The sequence below is a fragment of the Sinocyclocheilus anshuiensis genome, unplaced genomic scaffold, assembly GCF_001515605.1.
Source record: "Sinocyclocheilus anshuiensis isolate Anshui unplaced genomic scaffold, SAMN03320099.WGS_v1.1 scaffold180, whole genome shotgun sequence".
NCBI classification, from domain to species: domain Eukaryota; kingdom Metazoa; phylum Chordata; class Actinopteri; order Cypriniformes; family Cyprinidae; genus Sinocyclocheilus; species Sinocyclocheilus anshuiensis.
This window is the reverse complement of record NW_015554093.1, coordinates 1,269,077-1,281,177: the sequence shown is the minus strand read 5'-3', so window position 1 is coordinate 1,281,177 and position 12,101 is coordinate 1,269,077. Positions and strand designations below refer to the sequence as shown.

Here is a 12,101-nt window from a genome sequence, read left to right as displayed (position 1 = left end):
CAAAAAGAGACCCGCGCGGAGCCGTACCGTGCCGTACCATGCAGTGGAAAAGCGCCATAAGACTAAGAGGCTTAACTCAAAAGTGAATACAATATAAAATGGATGAGGTCTTATTTCTATATTATATGAGGTATTGTTGCATTTTTATGTTTTGGTTCCTTGTAATCATCAGATGTGTACAGTTTGTCAGGCATGATCATATTGTTATAGGGTTGACTAGCTTGTGCTCTCTGAGACGCAACCCTTCTAAGAGTTCACCATGATGCAAGCTGTCTTGTGCTGTCAGGAACTCTGTTTGCAACCAACAGCAACCCCATTCTCCCTGAATTAATCTGTTTCAGGTGATGTTTGAAGCAATGAAGTAGAGGTCTGTGTGGAATTTTTCAGATTTTTCTATCCTATTCCTGTTAAAAATATGTTATATTTCTTACTAGCTCCTGCCCGCAAATTTTACGCTTTGTCCCGCTCCCGCCTGCAAAATCCCGCAGGTTGAGATCAATGCAACATTTTCTGTCCTGTTTCAGTATGATTCTGTCTCACCCTGGTGTCATAGGCTTTTTTTCTGATTCCCACACACACAATGCTTATGCCATAAAATAAAATAAATTTAAGTAACTTTAATTTAGATATTTATATTTTGTTTGAGTCCCACCAGTCATTTCTTTCTCCCATTTCCAGCACACAAAGCACTATCTTCCCACTCTCACTCAGCAATTCAAAACTTCACTCAGTTGCGTCAGGTCCTGCTGGAATGCAGACCTCTACTTTGAAGCTGTTCTTAATGTGAATGTTACATTTAGATACACTTAACAGGTCTTTTTTGAATTGTCATTCTCACCAATGTGAATATTCTGTTGCTTTTGTGTGTTACAGAGGTTTATTGATCGTCATCTCTGCGACTGGTAGACACAGTTACCGCTACGCTGCCACCATGCTTCATTTGCGCCTTCCGTCGACCCCTTTCTACTTCACTCCTTGCCTTTCCTCTCTCCTCCTCCTGATCTTCCTCTTGGGCCTCGCCCATCTGTCTCAGGCCGGTGGCGATGTGTCCCACAGCAGCCCGGGGAACTGTTCAGGAGAGGACAGCTGCTCTGATGGTGTCGTCCTGCCGGTATGGAACCCCCAGAACCCCTCTGTGGGCGACAAGGTGGCACGTGCCATCGTCTACTTTGTGGCCCTTGTCTACATGTTCTTGGGCATGTCCATCATCGCCGACCGGTTCATGTCATCCATCGAGGTGATTACATCTCAAGAGAAGGAGATAACGATCAACAAACCCAACGGCGAGACCACCACTGCTACCGTACGCATCTGGAATGAGACCGTGTCCAACTTGACCCTCATGGCTTTGGGATCGTCGGCCCCTGAGATCCTGTTATCCGTGATTGAGGTATGCGGGCACAAGTTTGAGGCTGGTCACCTGGGCCCGAGCACAATTGTGGGTAGTGCTGCATTCAACATGTTCATCATCATCGCCATCTGTGTTTACGTGGTCCCAGATGGCGAGGTACGCAAAATCAAGCACTTGAGGGTCTTCTTTGTGACGGCAGCCTGGAGCATATTCGCCTACATTTGGCTCTACTTGATCCTCTCTGTCTTCTCTCCCGGTGTGGTGGAAGTCTGGGAGGCCGTGCTTACTTTCCTCTTCTTTCCACTCTGTGTGGTTCAAGCCTGGATCGCTGACCGTCGCTTGCTCTTTTACAAATACGTCCACAAGCGCTACCGTGCTGACAAGAACCGTGGCATCATCATTGAGACGGAGGGTGATGGCATGTTCACCAAGATGGATATGGAGATGGACGGCCAAGGTGCCAATTCCCACCACAAGGAGGCACTTGATGGGATGCTGGCCGGTGTGGAGGAAGGAGGTGGTGGAGGAGGTGGAGGGGAAGAAGAGGAGGCCAGGAGGGACATGGCTCGTACTCTGAAGGAGCTCAAGCAAAGACACCCGGAGAAGGACATGGAGCAGCTGATCGAGATGGCAAACTATCAAGTGCTTGTGCAACAGCAGAAGAGTCGAGCTTTTTATCGCATCCAGGCCACCCGCATGATGATCGGAGCAGGGAACATCCTGAAGAAGCATGCTGCAGACCAAGCCAGGAAGGTGGTTAGCTGCCATGAGTCTAATGCCCAGGAAGAAGACCCTCACACCATCTACCTGGAGTTTGAGCCTTCCCATTACCAATGCTTTGAGAACTGTGGCTCCTTAAAACTCTCCGTGACCCGACATGGTGGAGACAGTGGCTGCACTGTCAAGGTAATGATTCTGCTGTCTTTACCCAACAGTACTGTGATTACATTGCTGTGATTGTACTTTAATTATATGGATGTGATATAATTTTGAGGCCAGAAACCTACATGATTCCCAGAGAGGATGTACTCTCAGAGCTATTTTAAATAAATACAGCACTTAGGAGACGAGCAGTTAAATGACACTGTTTTAACAGATTTCAGATTAGCACATTTTATTATTTAAACCTTTCAATTGTGAAGTTTACAACGGGAAATTTGATTCAATTATTTTAAGTGGTGTTGATAAGACGATGAAATATACTATATTATCATTAATATTAATATTATTATTACCACATAATAATTATTTAAAAAAAATAATATAATTTTGTCATTATTTGGTTATATGATTCATAATAATACCAAATAATAATTATTAGAAGTTAATAAAATAAAAAAAAATATCTGTTGTTATTATTATGTGATATGATCAGTCAAAATAAGTTATTATTATTTTTTTATTATTATTCAGTATAATAATAATAAAAATAATAATAATAACAACAATACAGCATAACAATGATAATAAGTTTATAAAATATAAATGTCTGTTATTATTATATAATACGATTAATATTTGATTTTATTATTGTTATTAATTATTATTAATTGTTGTTCTTGGAATCTTTAAAACAGAATAAGATTTTTTTCCCATTCACTGTTCCTCTTGAACATAAAAAGATAGCATTGCTTCCTTAGCACTTCAGCTGTATGACAGTAGAAACTGTTCCTGTGTCTAGGTTGACTATCGCACAGAGGATGGCACTGCTAACGCAGGATCAGACTATGAATTCGCCGAGGGCACTCTGGTCTTTAAACCAGGTGAGACGGTGAAGGAGCTGACAGTTGGCGTGATTGACGATGACATATTTGAGGAAGATGAGCATTTCTATGTAAATCTCAGCAACCCTCGTGTTGTCCACCGTGCCGAGGTCTCCGTCCTCGACCCTAATGCGGTGTCTCCAGGCAACAGCATTATGGCGTCCAGCCACATTGCTCCAAAAGCTGCCCTGGGTAACGCGCACACTGCCACGGTGACCATTTACGATGACGACCACGCGGGGATCTTCACGTTCGAGAGCAATTCCACACGAGTGAGTGAAAGCGTGGGCATCATGCAGGTGAAGGTCCACAGAACATCTGGAGCGAGGGGGAAGGTGGCAGTACCGTACCACACTACCGAAGGAACTTCCAAAGCTGGAGAAGACTATGAAGAGGTGGCTGGCAAACTGGAGTTCCTCAATGATGAGACCATGTAAGTTTAAATATTCTTACTTGAATATGTTTTACTACTAATTTATCAAGTGTGCATGGGCGGATTTCAAGGAGACAAAATGCTCTTTGTCACTGCCAACACTGATTGAGACTTACACTGATGTTTGCAGAAAGCATATGTTTTTGTGTTTGAATACGCAAGACTGAATCAAGTCATTCTTGTCATTAAAAGTTTAACTCAAAGCTGCATCCCAATTTACATACTTCTACTCTGCACTAAAAGTGCATACTTGACTAGAGATAGAAAAGTGCATAGTTGTAAGTATTTATGAGGCAGTATGTAAGATCTGGGACAAACTACTACATCTTAAAATTGTGTTTTGACATACAGTAGTGAAATATAGGTGACAAGTCAGACAAGAGAGTTTTAAAATGACTTGAAATGACATGATGTTAATGAGTAGGGTTTTATCAATCACTTTTGTTAAATTAAAGGATTCACAAAGAATCTATCGTTTAATGACTTGGAAAAACTTTTTTTTTATTATTTTAATATTTTTATTTGAATTATTATTTAATTATTATTAAAATCTTTGGGGGCTATGTCTCATCATTTCAAGTCCATTACAGTGTCAGTGACAAATGCAAATTGGTATGTGGCCCATATCTCAGATTTCTATTTGTAGTCTGCATGTACATGAAAGTTTCCACCACAGATTGGTAGTTAAAGTAAGACAATGTGCCCTGATGACCTGGTATGATCAGAGTATGCTTGGATTACGGGCTCCAATGCTAAAACAAGAAACATTGATAGATAAGAGCTAGCAGAAGGAAATCTATAAGTCGCACATAAAAAGGAATAAACAAGGGATAACATTGAAGAGATGTGTGAAGTCTGTAAGAAAGCCAGAGAGGGGGAGATGGAGAATGATAAAGCTGCTGAGTTTTCTCTCAATCCTGAAAATCGATACTGACCTGCACATCAAGCACACTACGCTGCTGCAGAACTGAGGTGAGCAGGTCAACTGTAGAAAAGAACATGCTGGCAACAGAGAGAGGGAGGCAGTTGTTGTTGTAAACTGCTTGTCAGGTTGTAGGTAAACAACTGAAATAGGTGTTGGGGTGAACGTAGCATTGCAAGTCATGGATGAACTGCATTGACATTGAGAGAAAAGCTCATGCATTCCAAGATGGAGAAGTTCTAATCATAAGCGGCATACCCATTCAAACTGACAAACCCCTCTGGGGTGCGTTTCCCGATAACGTTGTCTCTTACTGTGCTATGAAGACCCTAAATGTATACTTAAATGTGTACCTTTTCTAGGATTATTCCACGAACTATACCTTAGGACAGGGGTGCCCAAACTCGGTCCTGGAGGGCCAGTGTCCTGCAGAGTTTAGCTCCAACCCCAATTAGACACATCTGAACAAGCTAATCAAGCTCTTACTAGGCATGCTAGAAACTTCCCGGCAGGTATGTTGAGGCAAGTTGGAGCAAAACTCTGCAGGACACCAGCCCTCCAGGACCGAGTTTGGACACCCCTGCCTTAGGAGGTTGCTTCTTACGTGCAATGTTATTAAGTGCTGTCTGTGGCAGTGGTGCTAAATTGATTGATGTCGATGGTTTGAAAATCGATTATTAAATCTATGCAGGGTCTGCTTCACAGAGTTATGTGAGAAAGCGGTGTTCTTTATAAAAGAAACACTTCAGAAATAGTTGAAATTGCATTTATCAGGACTCATGGGATCTTAAAAAATAATCCAAATTGCAAACTAAATCCAGCCCTGGATATTTTATATAATTTCAAAACCCGAAGCCTCATGCCCAAAAGTATCATGCCTCAACCCACTTCACTCAGGGCCGGATTTATGCATATAGGCATTCTAGGCATGTGCCTATGCTCGCACATCCCGGGGGGCCCAATTACAATGAGGAGAAAGAATTATTTATTCTATGGGCTACCTACAACATCAAAAGAACCAAAATTTGAAAAGACATTAACCAAGCAAATACATATTACAAACAATACGACAAAAACAACAAACAATTTCCATGTTTTCCACACCAAATTAAGTTTTATTATCTACAAAATTCACACTTTCTTTCTCCCACACTTTCTCATAAAAAAGCACACATATACAGTACAGACTCACAGTCCAGCACACACGCGGATCAAACACACGCACAGAAACTTGTCAACGCTGCCCTGCGACTTTATCAATAAAGTAGATTTGCAAGTGAAAAGCTACATGACATTTCTCAGCATGGAGGTAATAACAGCGCTGTTCTTGAAGCAGTTCAACTTACAGTTTTGATATTAGTAGAGACGCTGCTGCCGAACACTGCTGAGAGATGCACAGACTCAGGTAATTCACACACGCTTAATTTCTCTCTCTCTCTCTCTCTCTCTCTCTCTCTAATAACTAGTTTGAATATTAAAGGCTCAAGTCTCCGTTAGTAGCTGTACAATAAAATTATGTTTTGTAATCAGCAATGGGATTCTGCGATAGAGAACACTGTAATGATTTCCATGGATTATAATTTTTGTTTGCTTATATTATAGTGTTTATAGTTTTTGTTTTATAGTTATTTATAGTTTTTGTTTGTTTTTGGGTGGTAATAATATATATTAATTATTACCTATATATTTTTTTGCCTATGTCACAATAAGAGTTAAATCTGGCCCTGACAACACTAACTGGCAGTATGCCTTCACTGGCCTTTGAAAGGGTCATTTATATTAGCATTATAAATTTGCCATAGTGTCTTCATTTACTTCACAACCACGGTTGATTGCCCAGCAGCCGCATCACATTATTGGTGTAAATCACTAATTTCTGTTAATGGTTGACCTACTCAATAAAAGCGCCACACTGGAAACATATAATCAACAGCTACTATGGTGGAGAAAAAAAAGAGGAGAGCCACCAGCAGCACCAACAAAATCTAAAAGCTGCTGAAATTGTTGCCGTGACAGGCAAATTTTTTTTTTTAGAATTGCAGCTTCTGACATGGTAGCCAGGGAACTAATGTTTTCACACATGAAATAGTGCTCATACACTAAATGGCTCCACGGACGGTACCATCTTTGATTTAGCACATCTATTCGCAGTATCGCTGCCATAGTTTGACCAAACTCCCTACCACAATCATTCCCTTTAAATAGACTCCTAAGCCTTTACTGCCTAATTTTTTTGCCAGCTGATGTACATTTAGGTATACTTAACTAAGAACCTTTCGGGAAACACATATTAAAGGGGTCATATGACTTTGCTAAAAAAGAACATTATTTTGTGTATTTGGTGTAATGAAATGTGTTTATGCGGTTTAAGGATAAAAAAACACATTATTTTCCACATACTGTACATTATTGTTTCTCCTCTATGCCCCGCCTTTCTGAAACAATTTTTTTTCTAATTTTTACAAAGCTCATTGTTCTTATGAAAACGTACTTACAGGCTGTGAGTCAGCATTATTTGTCAGCATCATAGACTGTATAGGGTCAGCATGTGCTGAAAGGGAAACAGGGGAACTGAATTCACTGGAACACCAGCATTGTAGACTGCTCTACCAGGAAACAGTCCTCGTCCTCCGTGAAATACGTTGCACACATCTGAATATTTGGTTTGAACTGTTCTGGAATAGTGTTGTAAATACAACTGAACCACTGATTTCTAGCTGTGTCCTCTTTTGGAAGATCAAACAAAGTAGTTTCGCTTTCACAACGAAACACACAGCGTTTCCACGACATGGCGGCGGCGGCAACAATACTACAGCGAAAATCAAAGTTACGCCTTCTTTCTTTGCATATCTATTCACGAACAGCTTGTAACACTCCAAAGAGAAAAGAAAACTTGAAATCGCATCATATGACCCCTTTAATGTTAAGATACAGCTTAAGGTATGACAACTTAAGAATGACGTAGCATTAAGAGGGTTTAGGGAAACACACCCCAGATCCTTAAGCCAAGTAGATATTGAATGCAACTTCCAAAATAAGTGTAAAACTGGACACCGTGGAGGTATAGTTTTTATTTACCATGAAAGGGAACTGTTTTCGAATTCAGATCTATACATACTGTACAGATCTATACATATAAATACATATAATTTACTACTAATAAGTTAATGATAATACTAATATTTATACATTATAAATGTTTTAACTATAGTTTAATGCATTCCTGCTGAATTAGTCAGTTTCTTTCAAACAAATCTTACTGACCCCAATGTATACACAAAAATATATAATATATTACATAAATATGTAAAATAAATATTCACAGAAATATTGGTACCTTTCTACTCATTACAAAAAGTTAGCACTTCCCACCATTTAAACTAGCTAAATGAGTATTTATAAGATTGTTATATTAATTAGAAGATAATGGTCTACATAAAGCATCATTACAATACAACTGTTAACCAGGGGGTAAATTGACTTGAAACGCTCATAGCAACCAAAGGCACCCCTGTTTCTCATAAACAGGTTATAGACCTAGGACTTCTTGCATCAAAATCAAATAACTTAATGCTCAATTCCAAATTTAAATTGTTTAAATTTTTGTAGAAAAAAGTCTTGCATTATTTGATGCTTTGGCTGCATCTGAATATTAGATTGAGATTTCATCATGTTTCCTTTTGCATGGTAAATGTTTTTTGCCTTTGGGCTTATCTCGCCACAGGCACAGAGTGAGTCAGGACTGCTGCCGGTACTCCCTCCAAAACAATATGTGCACAACGGCCCTGATTCCACTGGTTAGTAAGATTGGACTGGGAACAATATGACATGATGGAAGGGGAGCACAATGAATGAGAAATGAGAGCAGGGACAGATGGAAGCATCGATTGAAGTTATTAGTTGAAAAGTAAGAGAGCAGCGAAATGAAGAGATGCATAATGGTGTGCAAGGCATCATGGGATGGATAGAATTAAACCATGATGTGATGATAAAGCACAAGCTATAATTCACAGAGGAGAAAAGAGAGAGAAAGAAGTGTTGAGAAGCAGGTGCGTGGGCGGAAGGGAAGGTAGAATGAGGGAGGCATGAGAGATGAGGGTGATTTGTTTGAACAGTTCACTCATACTGTTCAGTGTGTTGGGCAACTAGAGAGGGTTACAGAAGTCAAGCACTGTGTGGGAGTGTGTGTGTGTGTGTGTATGTATGTGTGTGTTTTACATGAAATGTGTCATACTGAATGTGTTGTCTGTCATGGAAAGATCTGACCTGTGTGAGTGTATGTTGATTCTAAAGGGTGCATGTGAGTCATTTTGGAGGCGGGTGAATGACCGTGTGCCACGTACGAGCTTTTGCGTGTGTTCAGAAGTGGAAAAATTATGATATCTAATGCACCAGTATTACAATTCTGGCGAATACCGGTAAACTGACAATTAATGTTGATTATAATATATTATATATGCCACCCAAAATATTAATTTAACCTCAATTCAGCATGAAAATGTTACCTTGTATGTTTTTTTAAATAATTGAAGATTTGTTTTAGAAGGATTATTAATTTATACATTAAAATGTGAATATGTATGCTTATTTACACATTGTCATCATGTAAACAGGAAGTCAGTGAATAGACTAATGTAAGACTAATGTAACTAAGTTTATTTCCCATTCATTTTGAATAAGACATAACCGTAAAATGATTTGCAGTTCAGTGAGGGAGTCAGTTGTAAACTGATTGATTCACTGATTAAATTTTTGCCTGAATAAAGTTTGAAGTTGGCATGAAATGGAAATTCACCCTACCTATTTTCTAAATGCATCTTATTGATCTTATTGCGAATGATTCATCCATCAATCCATCCATCCATCCATCTCTCTGTGTCATTTAAAAAATGTTTTTACCTTTTTAATCAAAATGTCTTAACTCAATCTTTCGGTGAAACGACATAGTTCTCTCTGGTGACTTATTTCTTTTTCAGTAATCTGTTTCTCTCAGATGTATGTCAATATGCAGAAGAAAAGATCTATTGCTACATCAATTACATTTCAGCTCTTAATTATTTTTGCGCATTTGCAACCACTTTAGTTGTAGTCTTCAACCCTGTATGACAATTAACCAATAAATGGTTGATATTAAAGTTCTGTACTATCTGGTTAAAAATAAATGAAAAACAAAATGCTCAATCAATAATGGAACTTTTAAGAAACCCAAATCGTTCAGTGAAATCATAACGAGAGTCGATGAATTCCTTACAATTCCCATATAGCTATGTGTGAGTGTGATCACTCCTGAGAACATGTTGGAGGTGGTGTGGAATTGTGTATAGTGTGTCTGTGTGGGTGGATGAGTGAATTTGACTCCAGATTCTCTTAGTTTCTGCATGTATGTTTCGATTGCTTGCTTTCATGTTCAAAGCATGGTTACACACGTGTAGGAAAAAAATGCATATGAGCCTCTGTTTTTTAAAGGTTTTGAGTTTCATAGCTTTTTTTTAGGTTTTTTCATAGGTTTTATATTTCCGTATGGGTCTGGATGCATTTGTGTGCATTTGCATATGTGCATATGAGTGTGTTTGTCAGTGGATTATTGTGGTCTTTGGGACTCGAGACCGGTGAGTGGTGCAGGTGTCGCTCATCATCAATTACTCCACCGGCCTCGCTCCATTCCCACGGCTCTCGGCCCCACCCCCACTCGTCACAGTAATATCTGTGTTTTCTATAAATATTATTATTAACAGCTATAAATGATGCCAAATCAGATTTATACTAAACATAAATGCATTAAATTACAGTGTGTTAAAATTGTATTCAAATAGGAATACTGACATTCTTTGATATGTATTTAAAATGTAATTTAATTATTTGGTGTCTGCCACAGGGATTCTGTTATTAATGTTAACATTTAACCCTTAAATGCATGAATGATTTTTGCTGAACAGACAGCTGAACCGCCTCTGCCAAACAGCACAACAGAAGCTTGACTCTTATTCCCACTGCAGTCACAATAACAGACAACTGACACCAGACAGCAGCAGACCAGGGGATTCTTGGTACTTGTTTGTGTGTGTGTATGTGTGTGTGTGTGTGTGCAGGATTGTAAAGGGGTCCAACATTATGCACAAGTATGCATTTTGGTGTGTATTCATTCCCATTAAAACAGAATGACATATACTGAGAATTTTAAACACTCCCAGTACCCCTGCGCTCCGATGGCATGATGATCCATTCATCCTCTCCCCCACACCCACTGTGTGTTTATATGACTGCTTGTGTTATTTTCCTGTTTGCTCTGCTATTCTCATATGAAAATGAGAATCTGTGCCAAAGAAAATTGAGTTGAAGCGATGTGAAGTGGGCTATGAGTGCGCTTATGTAAGCGCTGCTCTCAGAACAGGCAGGAAACATGCACACGGCAGAGGCTTACATGATGATCTGTACGAGTAAAGAAAAGAGCGAATCAATAGGAGCGGGATCCGTCGGCTCTGGGAGTTTGTGGGGTGTGACAAATCGATAGTGACCCAGCCTTCTGACACAAACAATCTGCATGCTAAACATCCCCACTGATTTAAACATGGGGGAAAACCTTAGGACCATGTTTAAACACAGATTTTGTAATGTATCATCATTCTAACAGAATGCCTGCCAAATCATTTCATCAGGTACACCGATTTTAATGAATTAATTTGAATTCATTTCAATATTAACTTAATCTCTTCTAGGTTCTAACACATATTCTGGTGTCTAGAAAATGTGTAAAGACATCGCTCACCCAAATATGAATATTCTGTCTGACTTTATTTGTTCTGTTGAACACATAAGGAGAGATTTATCTGAATGTCCAAGCTCCTCTACAGTGAAAGTGGAGGGGGACCAGGGAGAAGGGCTGTGACCAGATGGTGGTTGGTGGCCTAAAATTTTGATTGAAAAGTCATTTTTAGGTATTATTTTTAAGTGTATATGTGACGAGTGGGCATATTTTGTTACCTTTTGAAACTTAAAAAGGTTCAATTTGAGCAGATGATTTTACCATCGCTGTCATCGTCAGAGCGCACTTCCACAGTACATTCAGCATCTGCCTCATATTCGCGATCTCAGCCATATTCTCAAAACTATCGTTTTCAGTGACTTCATATTCAATATTTTGATCACTGGCAGCTTATTCACCACATCCAGCATCAAATGACAGTGACATTTATATTTCTTTGCGTATAGTAATTGCTCTGCAGTAAAGCCATTCAAACCACTTAATTTTTTGCTGATGATATGATTTATGCCTGCGTTAATTATGAGTGAAACGTCATGTCATCATTGTGTATCAAACAGTGCCACCTTAAGGAAAAAGATGCATTGCACATATTGAGTCATCAGATATGTAAATATAGTTGCAGGAAAACAATTCTTACACATTTACATACCTCAGGTGTCTAGCGACCCTATACACTTTTTACAAAAAAATAATCAGAAAACTGGCATTCTTTTATATTTCACAATTTTTTTTCTTGTTATATTGTTTATAATGAATAGATTGAGAAATACTAAGAAAGTTGACGTCTAACTTTAAAAATTAAGGAGGGAGAGGGTAGAGAATGATGTCCCGGGTCGCTAAAGACCCAAGGTATGCATTTAAGGGTTAAC

General features: G+C 39.1%; 1 protein-coding gene across 1 annotated transcript in view; it reads left to right on the top strand.

The window, feature by feature from the left end:
* LOC107669368 (sodium/calcium exchanger 1-like) overlaps nucleotides 1-12,101 on the top strand; it is a 69,524-nt gene that overhangs the window by 24,508 nt on the left and 32,915 nt on the right. The window contains exons 2-3 of the mRNA XM_016461555.1: nucleotides 874-2,257; nucleotides 3,033-3,547. Of these exons, the coding sequence (XP_016317041.1) occupies nucleotides 932-2,257; nucleotides 3,033-3,547 (1,841 nt within the window). The 5' untranslated portion in view covers nucleotides 874-931. The remainder of the gene's footprint in view (nucleotides 1-873; nucleotides 2,258-3,032; nucleotides 3,548-12,101) is intronic.